The sequence below is a fragment of the Sorex fumeus genome, unplaced genomic scaffold (assembly GCF_029834395.1).
Source record: "Sorex fumeus unplaced genomic scaffold, SorFum_2.1 ptg000095l, whole genome shotgun sequence".
In the NCBI taxonomy this organism is placed as follows: domain Eukaryota; kingdom Metazoa; phylum Chordata; class Mammalia; order Eulipotyphla; family Soricidae; genus Sorex; species Sorex fumeus.
Genome location: NW_026606152.1, coordinates 14,067,817 through 14,091,725, shown reverse-complemented (window position 1 = coordinate 14,091,725; position 23,909 = coordinate 14,067,817). Strand labels below are relative to the sequence as shown.

Sequence of the window (23,909 nt, the reverse complement as noted above, 5' to 3'; positions counted from 1 at the left end):
AAAAGATCAGTTGTTTTAAGAAACAGGAGAAACCCAGAAGAAAATGTAAAATAAAAAAAATTTAAGAAAATAGTGCCCAAGGTGGAAACAATACACTAATCAAATGCTGCTGGAGAGGTCAAGCTTAAGAACAAATTCATTTTGACAGCAAAGAAGTTGGTATCTTTGGCAAGAGAGTGTTGGCCCAGTCATCTGATATAAATATCATGACACTACTGCTATAAATCATTTTTCCATAGTATTGAGAACTCTAGAGTCAAGCTGAGTGGTATAAGTCTGAGTAAAAATCAATACAATCCAAATACAATCTCATAAGCCTCATTTTACAAAGTTATTTTATGGTAAAATAAGATTTTTAAATAAGTACTTTAGGGAAAAAGTTTTCCCATGGTAGAAAAAATAAGATTGCCCATATGTTGCCTGTATCTATTGAGATAATTTAGCGAATATTTACTGAATTGTCTACATAGTTCTAGGAATAGATCACTATTATTGCATGTTTTCTCAACTGTTTCAAATATAGAAGGTCAAAGGTATTTAAGATACTCAAGAACTCTAAATGGTCAGTAAAGTATGCCTTTACTATAAAATCCAAGTGGTCAAAATGTGTATAGTGAGCTAACTTTTTGCTAAATAGACAAGTAGTGATGCTATAATCAAAGCCCTTCAGAAAATCTGATTGTGATATAAGTCCAACGAAAGGAGCTACAAGTATCTATAAAATCAAGAAAAAGTGTTCTTTTATAGGAAACATTATTTCTAAATCTCTATCCATTACCTAGAACACTGCAACTATTTTTATTTATTTATTTATTTGCTTTTTGGGTCACACCCGGCGATATACAGTGGTTACTACTGGCTCATGCACTCAGGAATTACTCCTGGCAGTGCTCGGGAGATCATATGGGATGTTGGGAATTGAACCTGGGTTGGCTGCGTGCAAGGCAAACACCCTACCCGCTGTGCTCTCGCTCCAGCCCCCTGCAACTATTTTTAAACAAGCACCACTAACCATATATATAGTCACGTAACTTTGAAAATCCACCCATATAGAAACCCTTATGAAAACATGTTATCATAGAATTTTTACTTACACAGTCATCTTCAACTGTTCAGTATTATATATTTTAAAAGCAGAGATGGTAGTTTTAATTCTGCTTGAAATAAATATTAGAGATCTCTAGACCTTTAACTTTTGATCATCCTTAGAATTTATCTTTAGGCTGGCGATATTTGGGTCCTGCAGTGCTGAGGGCTGATTAATTGGACAATGATCTTCAGGGCTGCACCGAGTAATGATCAGGGACCATGTGGTGCCAGAGAATGAGTCAGGGTTGGCTGCATGCAAGGTATGTGCCTTAATCCCTGAGCTGTCTGTAGCCTCATGTCAAGCTCTTAATATAATAATATGACTTCCCATGAAATTTACATACAAGTGGTACAATATGGAAAGTATCATGCTAAGCGAAATGAGTCAGAAAGAGAGGGATAGACATAGAAAGATTGCATTCATCTGGGGGATATAAACTAACAAAGTATGAGATTAATACACAAGAATAGCTGAGATCAGCACCAGGAGGATTACTCCATAACTTAGAGGCCAGCCGGGTATCCTAGAGGAAAGGGCAGCTCAGATAGAGAAGGGAGCACCAAATAAAGGATGTTTGGAGGATCCTCCCAGGAGGGGAGATGCATGTCGAAAGTAGACTATGGACTGAACATGTTTGCCACTCAATGCCTCTTTTGCAGACCACAACACCCAAAAGGAGAGAGAGAACACAGGGGATTGCCCTGCCACAGAGACAGGGGGGGATGGGGGTGGGGGGGATATTATCCATGGTGGTGGAAAATGGGCACTGGTGGAGGGATGGGTATCTGATCATTGTATAATCGAAACCCAAGCACAAAAAATTGTAAATCTACAACTGTAAAAAAAAAATTCTAATAAAAGTAAAAAAAAAAATTATAAAATAAAAAAAAATAATGTGACTTCCAACAAGAAAGTATGATTTTAAGCATTTTCTAAGGGTATCTGAGACATTCTAAGTAATATACAAAGGAGGCAACTTCTACATGGTTTAGTTTGCTAAATTATGAAAAAAATAAATACATACTCAAATGAGAGTAAGAATATATTACATAGGGTTCTGAGTCAATTATAATCTTCACTGGATTTGAAGAATTACGGTAATCAGTACAGTGCTCTTATAAAAATATTCTCTGAACACTGACTGTCCTATAAATTTAAAGGTATAATTTAAATTTATAATTTAAATTATAAAGATATCATGAAAGATACTAGCATAATTATGAGTAACTAAAACTGCTGGTGAATTTTTTTAATCTAATATATATTAGGAATATCCTCATCCATATGTAAAATAATGGTCAGAATTTAAACAGAATAATGGCAAGAATTTGAGTATAACCAAGGCTATAAAATCATAACATTTTAGATTCATAAATGGTTGGGCTGGGTAAAGTCCTTGCCTTGCACACAACCAACGTGGATTTGATCCCTGGCACCATGCATAATCTCCTAAGCCTGTCATGAGTGATCCCTGCGAAAGAGTTAAGAGTAAACCCTGAAACTGCCAGGTGTAGCCCCAAAACAAACAAAAAAGAACTTCAGACGTTCTTAACTCCAAGGATTTGCTTGAAAGAGATCTAAGTCTCTTTTCTAATGGCATCATCAAGGAAAGAGTCATTCTACACGTCACTTCCCAGAATGAGTGAAGTACTTCTTGGTGCTGCGGCTATTTGATAGTTCTGTTTACAATCAATGTTTTCCTCATACTAAGTGAAATCTAGTTTTCCTAGAACTCCAACCCACTGATCTTTGAATCCAGATTTATTTACTTCTAAACTTGGTCCTTAAGAAAGCACTTTTAATTCATTTACATTTTTTGAGTTTTATTTCTATGAATTTACTAAGTTTTTATATATTTTACTCTGCTAATTATAGTAATTGTAGCAAAAATTTGAAGTACTATTCACATGAAACATTAAACTTCTAATAAATTTTAGAGGTGTTTTAATATAAAGAACTGAATCTGAGATAACACAGAATTGTGCGTAAGGGTTCAAGGCAGGTCCCAAAAGTCATCTGGTTCAGTCTAAGGAACAGATAAATACTCTGTTGAGGAGATGGAAAGTACAAAAGAGCAGACTAACGGTGGCAGGGTGGAGAGACAGTGGTAATAATCACCAGGATCCCAGACATACAGGGAAGGAATTTGTCTTAAGTAAAAGTCTCAGTAATAGCAGTAAGGATCAAATACAGGAGATGAGAGCAGGAAAACAATGGTGTACGCAGCAAGGAATAAATAGCGAGGGTACTGAGAGTACTGACCCAGGAGCATACTTCTTAAACGGGTGATAAGAGTAACTCTCCCTTCAAACTCCCCCCCCCCCCCCCCCCCATGGATAGACACATGGGCACCAACAGAAGTAGTTGTTGAAAAGCAGGACACAAAAGAAAAAGAAAAGCAAATTGATACAAAGGTGGAGCCTGATGCAACATTAGCTCTAGGGGTAAAAATTGAGAATCAACAAACAAGTGAAACTTATGTTAGTAAGTTTATGGCTTCCCTAAGTTAAGGAGACATGAGAAAATTAAGTGACATTTCAACAACCCCGAATCCTCCTTGACTTTTTATACATAGAGTCCAAACAAGAATAAAATAAATACAAATCTAGTAATTAGGTAAATGATAAACTTTATATCTAGGTGTAATCTATGGCTCATTTTAGGTATTATCCATGTAATTTAAGTTAGTATCTCCAAATTATTCTATAACCCAAACTGGAGTTCATACTGAAAACCATAAGGTGCTAAAATATCTCTGTACAAAAGTCTGTTTTTAGAATATAGTAGTTACCAATGCAAATAAATATATACTTAAAATTACTTTAGTTAATTTTAATAATATTGGTCTACAAAAGCATTATTATAGTGTCAAAAATCAAGAGATAAAAAAGAGAAAATTTCTGCAAGGCAAGAAATTGAAAGCAGCTAATATCCCTTGAACTCTAAATAAAATTTTAATATTTAAAATGAAGAAGCCAGAGAGATTATACAGGGGTAAGGAACTGCCTTGCATATGACTTGATTCTGGTTCAATTCCAGTGACCCTCCAGGCCTAATCCCTGAGCACTACTGGAAGTGAACAAATTTCACAGCTTACTCTGCAAAAAAGCATCTATCTTTCCTTCCTTTACTAAGAGTGAAAAGTTGAGCACAAATTTCTCTCTCACGTTTATTAATCAGGTATACATTAACCTAAATGCATACCACTAGTCAATTAACTAGTGATATCATGCTAACTGATCTATTATTATGAAAAACCATTCCCTAGCGCAATTACTTCTTAAATGTGTCTGTGTACGGCGGTACTTGTTAAATTTAAGACTTGTTCAGAGTAACTCATCCTCAGAATTAACTAGAGGTCTTGGTTTAATCCTTTTTTATTAAAATTTTTTTTGGTTTAATAGTTTTTGGAACCGAAGAATCTTCAGTAAGCGCTCATGTTGGAATTGACCTATAAAGCTTCTTTTCTTATGCAATAATTCCTTTTATAATATCCAACCAGTGCATAAGTATATATAATGATGGAGCTCTGTTATAACAAAGCAACAATGACATTTTCAAATAGCAGCCTTCCTATAGTTCTTTCCTGTGGGGCAAAATTTGCTTCCTTGTAATTCTTACCAGAAGTCTAAATTGTGCCCTCTAAAATGTCTTCCAAACCACACATCTTTTTCTAGGTTCAACACCCTTCAATTATTTTCAGTCTTTTATAAAAATGATCTCATGACTATGCTTTCCTGGTCACCTTCCCAGGTTCAGTTTTCATTTGTCAATACTTCAAAATAACTTAAAAGGACATCATTTAGGGGCCACAGAGATAGTACAGGAGGTAATGTGCTTGCCTTTCAAGGGGCTGACCCTGGCTCAATCCCCAGCACCAACAGGAGTTATCCCTGAGTGTAGAGCAAGGAGTAAGCTCTTCGAAATGGTGGATGTGATCCAAAATCAAAAATCAAAACAAAAAAAGGGCACCATCAAATCAAAGCATTATACCATGTGTCTTGAAAACACCCTGGCATATGCAGTCCAAAATTCTGTTTTCATTTTTGCAAATGAGATTCAACTGATGACTGATTTAGCTTTAGTTCTATTAACAATAAAGCTCATTGTTCTATTAATAAAGTTGTCATCCTCTCTTGAACTATATAATAGACACTGCCATTTCGTAAGATCTAAAGTCTTATCTGTGTTGAGAGCTGTCACCTAGGTACAAGATAAAAACTATTTAGCTCCCATAAATTCAGATAATTTAGGACAAAATGAATGGTTACAAGACTCCTGCTGCAAAAATGGTACATATTGGAACCAAGAAATATGGGATTCTTAGGGAAAAGGGCATGGATACTGTCATGGCATTGAGGATGATTTCCTAACCAAACCAGTCAATGGCATGCTGTTGAGGCATTTTTTCCCTGAAGCATTAGAGATTCTCTATTTCACCCAAATATCTATGACACTTAGTATCTTCTTAGAGCAAATATGTGTATGTGTGTGTGTGTTTTATTTTAAGCTATCCTAATGTACAGAAAAGTTGCATGTCTGTCCAGCTAGCACAAGAAACTTTCTTCCCTTAAGCATATAAAGGAAAGATGCCATCATCAATAATCCATCATCTATGGTATATTTTAGTATGGGTTTTCTATTAATAAGAACATTCTCCAATATAATGACAACATATCCAGGATATTAATGATAATTACTATCTGCTATGGATCCAATTGTGCCCCCAACACCCAAACAAACATAATTGTGTGTCTCTATTTGGAACAGAATCTTTGTAGATAAGATGATGTTGGTGTAGAGTGAGTCATTAATATGGTATTCCAATATGAAATAATTTATTGGCTTTTTGGGTCACAGCTGGCAATATTCAGGTGTTACTCCTGGCTCTGTGCTCAGGAATTACTCTAGTGGTGCTTGGTGCTTGGGAGACCATATGGGATGCCAGGATCTAACCCAAGTTGGTTGTGTGCAAGGCAAATGCCCTACCCACTATACTATCGCCCCAGCTTCATAGAGTTTTTAAAAGATTCAGAGACAACAGTAGAATCTAGCATGAAGATAAGAGACAGAGTTGAAGGATGCATCTATATCTAGAGTCCAGAATTCCTAGAATTTGTCATTTCCAGAAGCTGTGAGTAAGGCATAAATTCTTTCTAAGGAGAAACTAATTCTGCTGACATGTTAACTTTTGTCCTCTAGTCTTCAATGGTGAGACATTAAATATGTTTTTCTAAGCTATTTACTTTATGGTATCTGTTTAAAACAGACCATTTCATTTCCAAACTCTATAATTCATTGAAGATTTATGAATATTATGGACATACAAAGGCCAGTTTGATCCCAGAACCTCATGACATTCTCCACCAGCATCACTCAAGCCAAGCACTATCACCAGGAGTGGCCTTTGGCCCCAAGTCCCTAAGCATTGCTGAAGAGGATCCTACAAAAATAAAAATTAAAAAATGTATACAGCCAAAATAAATACTACAAAAAGTATAGAACTACTTGTGAAATAAATGGTGTAATAATTGGTATAGGATTTCACCGCCACTTTCTATTCAACAATGGTACAATTACCAGCTACTAGTAGTGCCAACTCCGACAACTGAGTGCCTGGCACGTACATGCTGAATCTGGCGTTTCACAAGCATATTACAAAGCCATGACAATTGTCTTAGACTGTGTTTGGTTATTTACAGAGGTGAGAATTTTAATGATGAAAATCATATGTTACAGAAGTTAGGTGAAAGGGAAAGTTCACACAATTACTAAATGACAAAGTTGGGATTTAAGCCCAAATTCTCAAATTCCAAAGTTAGTGACCTTTTTCCTTTCTCTTGCCTTCACATAACCTTGTGTGTCTCAACTGAAGCAATTTTTCCCTCAAGAAGATATTTGGGAATATCTGTAAGACAATTTTATTTAAGACAAAACTGTTTCAAGAGACAATGAATAAGCCCCTGAAATAGGAAGACGACTTCAAAGTTAGATCAAAAGGTTTTCCAAGTTTAAACCTTAGGTGTTGATGGTAGTGAGAAAAAAAGGGACAAAAACATAAATATTTCTATTATAAATTTTTATCTTATCTCAAGTGATAATAAATGACCATTCTTACCTGTAATGCACTGAAATTGTCCATCTTCTCTTCTTATTGTAAATGCTTCCCCTGGGTTAACTTGTACCAGAATGACCTAAAATAAGGGGAATTAAGTGTTAAAACAACAACAAAACAAATCAGCATATCAAGACATTAAATGCTGCTAAATAAGAGTAGACAAGATCTACTTGAAACTAGGAAAGAAAATGGAGATCACATATTTATTAAAAAGTATTTCTTTGCTTTTCTAAATATCAGACGTAAATCCAAATCAAGGTAATAAAAAAGATAGGGGCAGATTTTTACTGGAAATCAGCAAACCTCAATCTGAAAAAAGATGGAATTAAACTACCAAGTATTGGAATCCCTTATGTTCTTTAGTGTTTTCCAAGGTATATATTAATAGGAAGAACATCAATATACTTAGTGTGACAACTTACAAAATATTGGAGAATGTTAAATTACTTCATTTTAAATGGCTTTCATTATATAGATAATATGCACTAATATGACACCAGAAAAATAAAAACTAATAACATGTACATCAATTTTTTAGTTTTGTTTCCTATGTATAGGTTTAATATATATTTAATATATACAATATATGTGTTTATATCACTATAGCATTGTCCTCCTGTTCATCAATTTGCTTGAGCGGGCACCAGTAATGTCTCACAACAAATTGTAAGACTTGTTGTTACTGATTCTGGCATATTGAATACATCATGGGGAGCTTGCCAGGCTTTGCCGTGCCAGCTAGATACTCTTGGTAGCTTGCTGGGCTCTCCTAGAGGGGCGGAGGAATTGAACCTGGTTGGTCGCGTGCAAGGCAAATGCCCTACTTGCTATGCTATCACTCCAGCCTGTGTGTGTGTGTGTGTGGGTGTGTAAATACATACACACATATATTGGCGCCAGAAAAATAGTACAGGGATTGCTTTCCATGTGAGTAACCACAGTTTGATCGATCCCCTGGTATCACCTATGTTATCCCCAGGACCACCAGGAGTGATCCTTAAGCACAGCTGGGTGTACCCTCTTTCCCAACATATATCTCATACTTTTATTATTTTATTTTTATGTTTAATTTTGTCTTTCTGGATCACAGCTGGTGGTGCCCAGAGCTTACTCCTGGCACAATGCACAGGGATCCCTCCTGATCCCCATATGAGGTGCCGGTGACTGAACCCAGGCTGGCTGCAAGCAAGGCAAGTGCCCTATCAGGGCTCAGGGGTTACTCCTGGCTCTGCACTCAGGGATCACTCCTGGTGGTGCTTGGGGGACCAAATGGGATGCTGGGGATCAAACATGGCTGCATGCAAGGCAGGTATTCTTACTTGCTGTACTCTCTCTCTGGTCCCCCACATGCTTCTGTTTTAACTAAAAATATTTTACTCATTGAACTACTCAAACATTCTTTTAATTAAGAAACTGTGGTAGTTTCAACGATTCCACTATGAACAATACTGAAATGAGCATTCTGGTGCAGTTTTCCCTCTTTAAAATTAGTACCACTCTCTTAAGATTTATTCTCAGAAACAGAGTTCTTGGTCTGCTTAACTGTGCTCTTCCCTCCCACCCCGACCCCATTATCTTTTTGGTTTTGGGACCACACCTGGCAGTGCTCAAAGGTATTACTCTTTGCACTGTGCTCAAGGATAGGATTCAGAGACCATATGCAGGGCTGGAAATAAAACCCACATCAGCTGTGGTCAAGGCAAGACCTTATCTGCTGTGCTCTCTGGCTTCTTCAAGTTCTTTCTGATAGGGATTTACATATTCTTATTTCCCCCAGAAGTCTATGAATACTCTCTGATCATACTTTATACAATCCTTAAAATTATAGTTTTAAAGTCTTTGCCACCAGGAGAGATGAAAATAGTACATTGTCTTGATTTGTACTTCTTTGACTTGTAGTAAAGCTGAATGTTTTCCTATGTTTGTAATGATCTCTTTTGTAAATACTGTTTATGCCATCTCACCCATTTATCTTTTGGAGTCTTATATGATCTTAGTGATTTCTATGCATTCTCTGCATATTCATAATATACCGTAGTATGCTGCAATTACAGTCTCATTTCATTCTTTTATTTTTCTTAAATACAACTGTTAATTTTTCTTTTGTCAATGTTATCCACTTTTTCTTTTGTGACAGCTATTGTTTTTAAATTTAACGTGTGACTAGTTTCTAGCACTGGAAATATAACTCTTCTGTACTCTCGGAGAGCCCGGCAAGCTACCGAGAGTATTCGATATGCCAGACACAGTACTAAGATATAAACATAAAATACACACTGGATTTAAAAGACAATATTACAAAAATGTAAAACAACTAATAACTGAATATTAATTATACACTGAATATTCTGAACACACTGGGTTAAACAACATTGAAGTAATATTCTAAACACATTGGAATATAACATTAACTTCACCTCTTTTCACTTTCCTGCTCCCTTATTTGAGGGAAGAAGCCCCCCAAGCAGCGCTCAGGGTTGCCTTGGGAAAGACAGCAGACCTGGCTGGACAGTTCAATATTCTGTCTCATACAATGCAGCTTAGGCCCAGCAGTGTGGGGGAGAGGGCGGGGTGCGGGCATAAAGCTAATCCAATAGTGCCGAGTGGTCTCCCAAGGCTAAACTTGGCAATGCACAGAGGCAATAGAGTACTGCAATTTAACTTAAGCCTTGCGCATACAAGGCAGGTTGTCCCTTGGCCCCTGAACTATCTTCAAAGCCTGTTTTAACTTTGTTACTGTGGCTACCAAAAAATGTAAAATACAAACGACAGCATTATATTTCCATTGGACAACACTAGCCTAGAGATGAGATGAAAATATGTTTCTATTCTTATCTAATTTTAAGATAATTAAATTGCTTATATTTAATTATCTACTGCACCCAAAATCTGTCTGGAGATTTGATCAAAACTATTTTCCCCTGAAAGCGAACATACAAAATTTGTTAAATTTAAGATATCTTCTTACAGACCTATTGTATCTATACTATTTTGGCAAAAGTCATTTTGAGAATGTGTCTTTAATCATTTTAAATGTTGTAACCTTAAATATATCTTTTCTGATGGCATAACACCATTACTATTCTTCTTCAAACATTTTTTGATATTAATTGGTAATTAAATGCTATGATAAAATGTTAAAGCACTATCAGAGCAAATAGGATCATGTACCTAATCTATTACCTGAGCATGTATATGTATGAGGGTATTTAAGGACATTCTAGAAACTAAGTGTTAATCTGACTCCCAAAGGTTTTTCAGAAGCAGAGAAGCACAAATGTAGAGCTCCAAGAGTGTAAATGTCACAATTTATCATATTCAGTGAACCAAAATCTATTTTGCAGTTCAGTATGGCTGGATCATAGTAGTGAAAGAAGTTTAGGCACACAGGAACAAGGAAGAAATATTGTAAGAGACAAGAGAAAGGAACAGAGTTATAAAAAGTCTTGTGAGCCATTTACAGGGCAATACAAGTGCTACTTAAGTAGGCAGTACTATGGCAGCTTACCCTGGGGTCAAGACAGAAAGGTACTGTGTGTGTGTGTGTGTGTGTGTGTGTGTGCGCGCGCGCAGGGGGGGGGGGGGGAGCTTTCAATACATAATTGATATATAGTACATAATAATTATCTATACAGATTTCTTTTACTTATTAACTCCTGTTTTTAAACGTTTTTTCCTTTTGTTTTCTGTAGGCTATGTTGTTTTTCCTGACTTTTCAGTTGAATATTCTATTTCATTTGTTAGTAAGCTCTGCATTTAATACTGAATTTTAAATAACTCAGCATTAATTATGTACTTTATTATTTTAAGGATTTTATTATTTTGTTCTTAATTCTCTCTACAATCCAAGATAGTGCTAAAGAAAACATACAACTTTGAAAGTGTGCTGAAGGATTTTCAGTGTTTTTATTTATAAAACATTTTTATCAATCTCAATATATGCATTTACTTAAAAACTAATCTATTCTTTTTCATTCTTTTTAATTAGTTTTAGATTTGACATCAGAATGAATAAATAGAGGATGTTACCTGACACTAGTGTTGGTGTACAGCACAGTTATTAGTCTAATACTACTGATGATTATTCAAAGGGTTTCTGTACTATGTAAAACTGTACATAAAACTGTCTGTAGATATTGCAATTTTCTAGGAATTAGCTCATTATTCTCATTACATTTCACTACTTCTTTTGGTGGGAAAGGGTCTCTCAAGTAGTACTCAGTGAGTCTTGGGGCCACTCCAGGGGCTACTTAGCCAACAAGGTAAGAGAATCTCAAAGTGAGGGCCTGGGGAAGGAGGATGCTTAGACCACAGACCATCAGGGACACCCTCAGCAATACTGGGGCCTCCAATGATATACTGGTGGTACTTGGTAGGCTATGTGATACTGGGAATCAAACCTGGTCCTTGCATGTACCCTAATCCCTGTACTAAATTCCCAGGGGTCCTCACTAAAATTTTACTTGGAAATAATGTTTAAAGTAGTGCTTACTCCTGTGCTTTGCTATGCACTTTACTTAATGCTATTTCTTTTAATAATGATAATCTATAAGCAGTACTGTGGAATTCTATGATATACTAACATTCCCACTGAATTCATTTGCTAGGAAGAAAAAGAAAAACTGAAAAAACTAAATATGGCATCTAAACTAAAATATCCTGACATTAAGTTGGGCAAAAAAGGGAGAAATAGATCAGTTTTGTTTTGGGGCCTGACCTAGTAATGTTCAGGGCTCATTCCTGCCTCTGTGCTCAGGTATCACTTCTAGTGATGCTTGGGAAACCCATGTGTGCTACAAGGGATTGAATCCAGGTCGGATGTGTGCAAGGCAAGCACCCGAAACGCCCTACTACATCTCCACTCTCCTTTATCACTATTAAATAATACAATGTTCAGGGAAACAGTGGGATGATGGAGGGAGATGAAATGCCTTTGTTTATTTAAAATCCATTTACCTACTCTTGTATGTACTATGAACATTAAGAAGAAAGAAAAAAATCAGAGTCCCCAAAAGCTCACAATCTGGAGAGGTTCTGAGGCACACACGTTTCCAGTTAACTGTACAGTATAACACGTAATGTAACAGAAATACAGAAAATGTGCCATAGGTTCCACTTGGTCTAGGATGATCAGAGAAGATTCATCAGAGAAGATTCTTTTTTTTTTTTTTTAATCAGGGAGAGTTACACAGTTACAAAAATGTTCCAACACTCATCCCTTCACCAGTGGATACTTCTGAGCACTAATGTCCCCCATCCCTTCACCAGTGTACAATCGCACTACCAATGTCCCCAGTTTCCTTCCCGCCCACCCCCCTAATCCTATCCTAGCCTGCCTCTGGCAGCCACCCCCCCCCCCCCGAGAAGTTTTTTTTTTTAAATTTTATTGAATCACCATGAGATAGTTGCAAACTTTCATGTTTGGGTTACAATCACACAATGATCAAACACCCATCCCTCCACCAGTGCACATTCCCCACCACCAATATCTCCAGTATTCCCCGCCCAATATTTTCTCTGAGAAGATTCTTAATGGAGATGATAACTACATACTGTTCAGTTCAGTATTCTTGAAACTTTTACTATGTGCTAACTGGCAACTGTCCTGCCATGAATTGATCCATGGACCAGCAGTTATAACCAAGCAAGGAGACCAGTGGTTGACAACCTTTCCACACCTCCAGATCAGCACTATTCTGTGGACTGCTGATTGAAGGTTGCTGGTGTAAAGGGAGAACCAGGAGGTAACAAGCTAAAAAGATGGCCAAACAACATTTTTAAGAGAACATAAGATCTGTATAAAGTTACAACAGAAAGAGATCATGCATGCAAAAGGGGAAGAAATGTATCATCAAAATTAAAGCTAGTTTGAGAAATGCAATGGAAAGAGGTAACATTGGAAGGAAAAGCAGGAAGATCTTTAAACATCAAGTTTAGCGTTATTTTTTTTTCTTATACGCAAGGTTTAATCAGTATCAAACAAAATTTATCAAAGGTTTGATCAGTATCAAACAAAAATTTCATCTTTAGGGGCTGGAGCAATAGCACAGCAGGTAAGGTGTTTGCTTTGCATACAGTCGACCTGGGTTCGATTCCCAACATCCCATATGGCCCGCCGAGCACTGCCAGGATTAATTCCTCAGTGCAGAGCCAGGAGTAACCCCTGTGCATTGCCAGGTGTGGCCCAAAAAGAAAAACGAATAAAATTTCATCTTTACCCCATTTTGAAAAAATTAAAACGAACAGAAAAACTGCAAGAATACAATAAACAGGCTTGCTATTGAAGCCCCTGGTTTCCCTTGAACACCTATCTTGCTTGCTTGCCTGCTTCTTTATTTCCACTCTGGAGAAGGCTGTGTTCTCTTTTGAACATGAACTTCACTCTCTCGCGCGCTCTCTCTCCCTTCACTCCCATCTTTTAAAGTTTCAAGAAAAACTATAGTGCTTCACATACACACAAAAGAATACAATAAATACCCATTCACACTTCAAGATTCACCAACTGTTGACGGATTACACAATTGCTCGCTCTCATCCGTTTTTGCTGAACTAGCAAGAGTAGTGTTAAGTTCAATCTTTTGATTTACTTGTAATTTGTCAAATGTCTATTACAAATGTAGAATTTCTGTTTGAAATTAAACAACCAATATGGTGATATTTTGAGACTGTGAATATTCTATCCCGAATCTTTCATCCAACTGTTTCAGCAATCATGAAAGTGTTATAAAAAAAAACCCAAAACTGAGGGAATGGAGAGATAGTACAGTGAATAGGGCACCCGTTACCTATGGCTGATTTGGGTTTGATCTCCAATATACCATATGGTCACCCCAGCACCACCAGAAGTAATTCCTGAGTGCAGAACCAGAAGTTCTGAGCATGGCCAGGTGTGGCACAAAACCGAAAAGAAACAAAAAAGCCCAACCGCCAAAAAAGAAACAAAACAAAACAAATCAGCAACAAAAGAGACATCCTTGACCTCAGGGAATCCTCATTCACTCACTGCTGGTGGGAATATAAAGTAATGCAGTCATTATGGAAAACAATGCGAAGATTTACCAAAAAAATTAAGACACTACTGTAAGAGTTGGCCATTTAATTTCTGGATATTCTTCCATATATAGAATACTGATTCAAAACCACGATTTTACTAAGTTCACTGCAGCTATTACTTGTAAGTTTAGATATAAAAACAACCAAGTGCCCACAGACACATGAACAGATAAAAGATATGGGTTAGTGGATAAAGATGTGGTATATATACACAACATCACCTTAACAATTAAGAAGAAAGAGAAATCTTATTATTTGCAACAATATAGATAGACCTTGAGAGGCTTGTTCTAAGTGAAGGGGGAAAAAAACAGAGGATGATGTCAGTGTAAGTGGAAGATAAAGAAGCAAATAAGACATGATAAAAGCAAGCTCTTTGGCGGTGACTTAAAAAATTTTTCCTCTGTAATTACCAGAGGAAAAATGGGGTGGGAAAGGGAATGAGTAAACAGGAGGTCAACTGTATGGTATCTGATAAAAACTAGACTTTGACTGATCAGAATGTAGCATAGACAGATGTCGAGGCATAAAGAATCTGATCTGAAGTAATACTCTTGACAGTATCAGGAGGCCCCTCCCAGTTGTTAAACGCAAGGCTCTAAGGATCTGGTACGACTCTGCTCTGCAGTCCTGTGAACTACCCCGATCCCACCTGCAGCTGGGAGGTATCCAAGGCCACACGTCATGATACTCAGCGGACGATGTATGTGGTGCTGATGACTAAGCCAGGGTTGGGAGGTGCCTCAACCCATTTACCTCCTTGCCTCCTCAATTGGAATTTAAAAAGTCTCCAGGAAAGTGATCATGCTAAATGAAATAAATGAGGAGAGAACAAATACCATATTATTTCACTCATATGTGCTATATAAATGAATAAAATAAGGGAACAAGGCAAATGAAAAACCCTTGGACTGTGATAAAAAAAAATTGAGGTAACCAAGGATTGGTGTAAAGTGAACTGAAAGAATTCAACTGACTGTGATGGAGGGATTTTGATACTTTGGTGGAAGGCAAGGGGAGGGTGTGGTGTGGTGATAGGAACACCTGGAACATAAATACATTCTTTGCACCACATTTTAAACCATGATACATTCTAAACATATTCTGAACTTACTCAGCACTGGCAATATTTACATTATTACTTCTTGGGTAATAGTCAAACATATGCTTGAATCCTACTTTGGTTAAGACAGCTCTACCAAAAGGCAGATTAGCCATGTTATTATCTGTAAATAATGCTGTATCTAAAAATGAGTCTTACAATTGTGCTATACAGGGCTGGTGAGGTAGTTCAGCAGGTAAGGTGCTTGCCTTGTATGTGCCTGACATGGGTTTGATCCTACCAGGAGTGATCCCTGAGCACAGAACCAAAAGTTTAAGTTCACAGCACTGTAGTATGGCCCCCAAATCCCAAACAACAACAACAACAACAAAAAAAAAAAAAACAAGCGTGCTATGCAATGGTAAAGGTAAAGGCCCTCCCGTTGTTCATCAATTTGCTCGAGCGGGCCCAGTAACGTCTCCATTGGAGACTTTGTTGTTACTGTGTTTGGCATATCGAATACGTCACGGGGAGCTTGCCATGCTCTGCCGTGCGGGCAAGATACTCTCGGTAGCTTGCCGGGCTCTCTGAGAGGGGCGGAGGAATCGAACTCGGGTCGGCCATGTTGGCTGCGTGCAAGGCAAACGCCCTACCGCTGTGCTATCGCTCCAGCCCGCTATACAATAATACATGGAAATATTTATGTAAGTGTTCATTAGATGGGGATGTTATTCAGTAGTAGCCTAATTTTCAGCTGCTACTAATAACTGCTAAATATAACCTGAAAGTACTACAGGCTAAATAGAATAACATAACACCTCAATAACTGCTTCAAATTTACTTATAGATGCTACTAGCCAAGATTCATAATGCAAAATGAAAATAAGAGGAATAGGTAGTATTAGACCTACCTCATAGAACCATTAATTTTTATTAGATGAGAAGAAGTGCACCAGTCAAAAAAGATGTTACGTAAGTGCATGTGAGGTGGAGGGTAGGTAAGAGAGAAGGAACCAATTTAACAATAGTAGTTGGAAATGATCATGCCAGACAAGAACTGAGTGTTGAAAGTAAGTAAAGGCGTATTCCTGATACCCTTTCAGTATCTGCATTGCAAACCACAATGCCCAAAAATGGAGTGGGGAAGGGAGGGATGGAAGAGGGTGAGAGAGAGAGAGAGAGAGAGAGAGAGAGAGAGAGAGAGAGAGAGAGAGAGAGAGAGAGAGAGAGAGGAAAAGTGTCTGCCATAGAGGTAGGTGGGGGTGTGTGATGGGAGGGAAACTGGGAACACTGGTGCTAGGAAATGTACACTGATGGGATGGGAGGGATAAGGAGTTGGAACACTGTATGACTGAAACCTAATCATTAACAGCTTTGTAAGGGTCTATTTCACAGTGATTCAATAAAAAAATCTTAATAGAAAAAAACGATGTCACAATCACCCGGAGTGGCCCTAGGATGGCTCAGTAGAAAAGCACCTGCCATGTTAGCGTGAGGCTGAGAGCTTGCTCTCTAGAACCGCCTGTACGCACTGAGCCACAACGGCACTGCTACCTGGGATCCAGGTGCCACAACGAAGTTGTGATCTTAGGTATGCCGCAACCAAGTGTGTACAACACCATTACCATGTGTGTAACTGCTGGGCAAGTACAAGCAAAATGAATACAACAGGGTGGCCCCTGGTAAGCACATGTGTAAGTATGACATGTATGAGCACTGCAGCCAGATGGCGTAGCCCCAGGCCAGCGGGACAAGGGAAAACAAAAAGAAAAAGAAGGGTAAAGGATTAAAAAGAATCATCCTCAGACTTTAAAAAGTAATTTATAGTTAGGTCCATTTCTGTGGTGAAGAGTTAGGTTATTTTCCCTGAATCTGAATCCCAAGAAAATAATCAGTCCTTCTAGGTAGTTACTGAAAAATTGGAAAGAGAAGAATTATACTATTACTGATCTAAAAACTACTGCTACTTCAATTACTAAAGAATTCAGTAAGAAATAAAAAGTTAGTATTGATTTTTTTATCATTGCCAAAGGAAAACATTAAAACTGAAGTCCTTTAAAGTTGTTTTGCGTAGTTAATAAAAATTTAACTTCCTCAAAGATTCTAAATTAGTTTCTATAAAACTCTTTTAAATTGTTCATTTTGAGGACCAAAGATAAGAGGGTTTAAGGCACTTGCTTTGTATGTGGCTGACCCCGATTAGACTCCCGGCACCCTATGGCTGGTTCCTGGAATACCAATGGGTGGCACAACCAAGCAGTTCTGACTAGGAGCAACCACCAGCTGTGTCATGTGGCACAGACCCCCCAAAACTATACTGAGAAATAATTATACTTTTCTAATAAAATACTTAAGGATGTTTTAATTTCTGAAAATTTCAACTTTTTAATAAAAACTCATGTAAAACCAAATATGTTCATTAAAAAAATAGAGCAAACTGTTGGGACAAGAGAAAAAGAGTACAGGGAAAGATGCTTGGCTCACATGTGGCCAATCCCTGGCACCACCAGGACAGACTCCCAAATATAGTGGCAGCAGTTAAGACCTGAGGAGTATCGGGTGTGGCCCCAAAGCTTGAAAATAAATACACAGAGCAAACTGTTTATGAATGTCATCAATATATATATATTTTTTGCCTTTTGGGTCACACCTGGCTATGCACAGGGGTTACTCCTGGCTTTGCACTCAGGAATCACCCTTGGCGGTACTCTGGGGACCATATGGGATGCTGGGAATCGAACCCAGGTTGGTCGCGTGCAAGGCAAATGCCCTACCCACGGTGCTATTGCTCCAGCCCTGTCATCAATATTAAAGAAATAATTTTCCCCATGTAATTTTCTCCAAAATTACATAATATGCATGTTTCACTGTATATTAAGGCTGACATTAGATTTTGTCTGTAGCAAACAAAAACCATACAATTCTAAATTTCAGCAAGTTCAGTAGTTAGAAAAAGAAAAATTTTTTGAAAGTCAAAAATTTCCTATGCTCTCCAGTATTTACAAATATCCTTCTTAAACCTAAAATATTAGGTTCTGAGCTCTGCCACAACAAAGTATCACAGATAGGAGGGCCTGGGCAGAATTTTCTTGTTTGCTTTGTTCTTTGGGCCACACCGGCTCTGTGCTCAGGAACCACTCCTGGAGGTGATCAGGGGATCACGTAGGATGCCAGAGGACCATATGGGATGCCAAACTTGAGCTGGCTGCCCGCAAAGCAAGCATCCTACCTGCTGTACTATCTCTCAAGCCCCTCTAGGGAATTTTTTTATTCAAGGTTCTGTAAAGTCAGCAGTCTGAGCTCAAGGTACTGGCAAAAACAGTTTCTGGTCCTGTCCTTCCTTCCTTTCTTTCTCCCCCCCCAACCCCCACCCCAACTTCCTTTTATTGAATACACGTGGGATACAAAGTTACAAAACTATTTATGGGTTTTCACCAGTTTCAGTCATAGTGTTCCAACACCATCCCACACCCATCCCTTCACCAGTGCAGTTTCTCTCCTGCTAACACTCACCCCCCCTCCCCACCCAGCCTCCTGTCTCTATGGCAGATACTTTTCTCTCTCAACTCCCCCCTCCCCCACCACCTAGTGGTCCATTCTCTAATCCAACTGACTTCTCCAACTGTGGACCTATTCTCTTGGCCCTTGTTTCTATGTATCCATCCCTCTCCTTCTGACTCATTTCACTCAGAAAGATACTTTCCAGGTGCACCCATTCATAATCTAATTTCATAAGCTTATTTTTCCTAACAGCTACAAGTGTTGATGTACCATCACTTGTTATCATGTACCATCACTTGTTATCACTTGTCATCCCGTTGCTCATCGATTTGCTTGGGTGGGCGCCAGTAATGTCTCCATTCATCCCTGTCATGTGCTAGTGTAGCCCAACGGCAACTGCTCACCCCAGAAACACAAAGAGCCTCAAACTGTTCGTTCAGGATTTTGATGATGTGAAATCTGACCATCTCGTAGGTAGGCGCCCAGACGTTCTTTTGATGTCCTGTGGAATCCAGTTGGTAATGGCTCTAGTCCAGTGGTTGTCTCCAAATCGCATTACATGTCTGGCCCATCTATTTTCGATGCCTTGGCAAAAGAGACGGCATCTCTGATTCTTGATTGTCAATGGAGGTCGGAACTCCGGATTCCTTCTCTCATTTGATGTGATATTCCAAGCATAGCTCTTTCGAACCTCTTTGGGAGACCCAAATAACGTTCTCAGCCTTTTTTCATAGGGGCCAGGTCTCTGAGGCCTATGTTAGTGCAGCTTCCTGCACTAATGGTGGAGTCGAAAAGATGTGCACGGAGCCAGAGGTTCTTTGTTCTTTTAACAACTTCTTTGATGCCCTTGAAGTTGTTCCACGCCGCTCTCTTCCTCCTGTGCAGTTCTGGCACTGCCGTTCCTCATGTTGAGTTCTTGACCCAGGTACACATAGCTGCTGCATTCAGAGATACTCATTCCGTCGAGACCAAATGGAACATCAGGGACTAGTTCATTTTTCATGAACACTGTCTTGGTGAAATTCAGCTGCACTCTGACCTTTCCACACTCAAGGTCAAAGTCTGTCAGCATTTGTGCCACTTGGCTGATGTTTGGTGTTATTAGAATAATGTCATCACAGCAGGTATGAGCCGGGGGTGTGGGGGCGACTAAAACCTCATGGGAAGGGGGGCGTTCTGGTCCGTCCTTCACGCCCTACCGAGGTCACCAGTTGCCCCCCACGAGCGGCTCTCCAGCACAGCCACGGCCCCAGAAGCACAAGGACTTAATGCAGAACCCAGCAGCTTGGAGCAGAAAAGTGAACGGACTATGCATTGATCCAGGCCATCAAGTCTGCCGGAGGGGAAAGGGTGTTGCCCCATTCGCCCTCTCCTCTCTGGAAAGAAAGATGGTGGCCACATGGGAGCCTTGTGGACAGCAGGTATGAGCCGGGAGTGTGGGGGCGACTAAAACCTCATGGGAAGGGGGGCGTTCTGGTCCGTCCTTCACGCCCTACCGAGGTCACCAGTTGCCCCCCACGAGCGGCTCTCCAGCACGGCCACAGCCCCAGAAGCACAAGGGCTTAATGTAGAACCCAGCAGCTTGGAGCAGAAAAGTGAACGGACTATGCATTGATCCAGGCCATCAAGTCTGCCGGAGGGGAAAGGGTGTTGCCCCATTCGCCCTCTCCTCTCTGGAAAGAAAGATGGCGGCCACATGGGAGCCTTGTGGACAGCAGGTATGAGCCGGGAGTGTGGGGGCGACTAAAACCTCATGGGAAGGGGGGCGTTTCGGTCCGCCCTTCACGCCCTACCGAGGCCACCAGTTGCCCCCACGAGCGGCTCTCCAGCACGGCCACAGCCCCAGAAGCACAATGACCTAATGCAGAACCCAGCAGCTTGGAGCAGAAAAGTGAAAGGACTATGCGTTAATCCAGGCAATCATTTCTGCCCAGAGGGGAAAGGGTGTTGCTCCCTTCCGCCCTCCTCCCTCTGGAAAGAAAGATGGCGGCCACATGGGAGCCTTGTGGACAGCAGGTATGAGCCGGGGGTGTGGGGGCGACTAAAACCTCATGGGAAGGGGGACGTTCTGGTCCGTCCTTCACGCCCTACCGAGGTCACCAGTTGCCCCCCACGAGCGGCTCTCCAGCACGGCCACGGCCCCAGAAGCACAAGGACTTAATGCAGAACCCAGCAGCTTGGAGCAGAAAAGTGAACAGACTCTGCATTGATCCAGGCCATCAAGTCTGCCGGAGGGGAAAGGGTGTTGCCCCATTCGCCCTCTCCTCTCTGGAAAGAAAGATGGCGGCCACATGGGAGCCTTGTGGACAGCAGGTATGAGCCGGGAGTGTGGGGGCGACTAAAACCTCATGGGAAGGGGGGCATTTCGGTCCGCCCTTCACGCCCTACCGAGGCCACCGGTTGCCCCCCGCGAGCGGCTCTCCAGCACGGCCAGGACTCCAGAACACAGAAACCAATTTCTTAACTATCTGACTTTCAGTAGAAATACTTCCAGGGTCAATAGGTAAAAGAACAGAAATCCAAAACCAACATTTAATTCTTGAACCCAGCCGTAGAAAGCAAATCACTTCACAATGCTTTTTCAGCATGTCTGATTTGGGGGGGGGGGTAAACTCTAAATAATAGTGGTGAATCTTTTATTGAAACAATGAATCTAATCAAAGCAGATAGAGTGTTAACTAGAATTCATCTGCTTCACAGGGACGGGAAGGGGTGGGGGGTGGGGTTTTATTGGGGTTCTTCATGGTAAAAAATAAGTATTGGTAAAGGGAAATGTGTTTGATATTTGCATGACTGAGACATAAACCTGAAAGCTTTGTAACCTTTCCCACAGTGATTCAATAAATAAATTAAAAAAAAAAAAGAATAATGTCATCAATGAAGTGGAGGTGGTGTAGCAGCCGACTATCTATCTTTACTCCCATTCTTTCCCATTCTAGTCATCACATGAAATTCTCAAGGGTGGCACCAGTGTATTGGTGGCATGGTATTGCCTCGCCGAACCCCTCTCTTTACATCGGTGATCACTTCCTTGTAGAATGGTGAGATCCTGATGATGAATCCATAATACAGCTCACGGAGGATTCTGATGTACTGAGTTTGAACGCCTTGTTTGGCTAGGGCTTCAATGACCGCTTCAGTCTCAACAGAATCAAAGGCCTTCTTTAAATCAATAAACGTTAGACAAAGTGGCACCTTGAACTTCTGAGAAACCTCAATGAGCTTGGTCACCGTGTGTATATGGTTGATCGTGCTGAATCCTTTTTGGAACCTGGCTTGCTCGCATGGTTGTCCTTTGTCTAGTGTTCTGCCAATCCTATTGAGGATGACCTGAGTGAATAACTTGTAGAGGACAAACAACAGGCAGAACAACGACGAACATAGTTGCTGATGTCGTGGATGTCTCCCTTCTTGTACAACAGAATGGTCCTGCTGGTTTTCCACTGGGACGGAAACTTGCATTCAGACAAGGTAGTGTGTGAAGAGCCAAGCCAGTGTATTGATGAGTACTGGCGGCAGATTCTTCAGGTGTTCGTATCTGACCTAGTCTGGACCGGTTGCTGTACACTTCTTTACTGATGAAATGGTGTGTTGGATTTTGAAAGAAAGAATACTGGGAATGACATAGCCATCCTGTGGAATTTGGTATGTGGGCAGGTGGACGTGGCTATTGAAGAGATCCGAGTAGAAGTCGTGGATTACCTTTTCCATTGCCCTTCTGGAAGATGTGATAGATCTACCAGGACATGGAGGGCAGTCTTCTTTGTTTTATAGTTGGTGAAGGACAGGCGGGCTTTGCGTACTTTTCCCGGTTTCTGCTGCATCTGCCAACACTGCTGCTCTTTTCTCTTTGAGGTCTTCCTTTATCACTTCTCTGCACAGCTTCTCTGCACAGCTTTGTGAGCTCGGACTTTAGCTTATGATTGCCTGAGGCTCGTGGCAAACCACACTGGCGAATGAGCTCGAGAGTTTCTAAAGACAAGCATCTGTTTGTGGCTTTCTCTCTCTCGGTGTTCCTTGCACAATCATGGAGGTGCTGAACCAATCATATTCTTTGTTGATGTTATCAACGACCGCATCTTACCATATTGCCACAATAGTGCCAAAGAGCTTCCAGTTGGTGGTCATTCTAGTTCTCTTCTTAAACTTTGCAACCCTTTCTCCCCGCTCCATGAAGTAGAATTTCGTACAAAGGAGACGGTGGTCTGATCCCATTTGGAATTTTGGGACAACAGCGACACTGGCCAGGCAAAACCATCGACTGAATATGATGTGATTACTTTCGTTGTGAAACAGTCTACCAGGAGACTTCCATGTCCAACGTTTAGATTCAGCCTTCTGGAATTGCGAGTTACTACGGATGGTCCTTGGTTGACATGATGAACTTAGTCTCTCACCATGTTCATTCCATTCTAGGCCATGACTCCCAATATAATGTTCTTCGGGTGACCTTCTCAGTCCTATCTTGGCATTAAAATCATTGACAATGACCTTGTAGAAGATGTGGTCTTCCTTATAAAACTTTTCCACAATTTTTTTCTTTGTCATAGTTGGATGTTGGTGCGTAGATGATGAAGACAGAACTTGCTGGCAATGAGCCACATCTATTCAAACATAAGCATCCGATTCAGATTGTTAGGCATTTGAATGAATCAATGCTCATGTCCAAGTTCGTGTTGATGAGGACACTGACACCACTGACGCCTCTACTGTCGCATGTTCTGAGGAACAGTTCTTCTCCAGTGTTGAAAACAGCGTGATGTGATCGATGCCTTCTCATCTTGATCAATCCAAAGACGTCATACTTGATCTTCTGTGCTTGCACCATCAGGTCCTTGATGGATGTTTCTGATGCCAACATACGTGGGTTAAAAGTGCAGACAGTCATTTTAGTCCTTCTTTGTTTTGGCAGTCTAGTCGGCCCTGAGACTTTAGCAGTCTTTCCTTGCTTGTCTTTCTCAACCCTGCCAGATTGGGGGCTCTTCCAGAGTCAGGGGAATGAGGACCATTTTTGTTACTGTTTTTGGCATATCTAATACACAACGGGTAGCTTGCCAGGCTTGGCCATGCAGGTGGCATGTTGATGTAACACAGTTTTGTTTTTT

General features: G+C 40.1%; 1 protein-coding gene across 1 annotated transcript in view; it reads right to left on the bottom strand.

Annotated features, from left to right (window-relative positions):
* FNDC3A (fibronectin type III domain containing 3A) overlaps positions 1-23,909 on the bottom strand; it is a 129,302-nt gene that overhangs the window by 87,630 nt on the left and 17,763 nt on the right. The window contains exon 2 of the mRNA XM_056132756.1: positions 7,209-7,284. Within this exon, the coding sequence (XP_055988731.1) occupies positions 7,209-7,284 (76 nt within the window). The remainder of the gene's footprint in view (positions 1-7,208; positions 7,285-23,909) is intronic.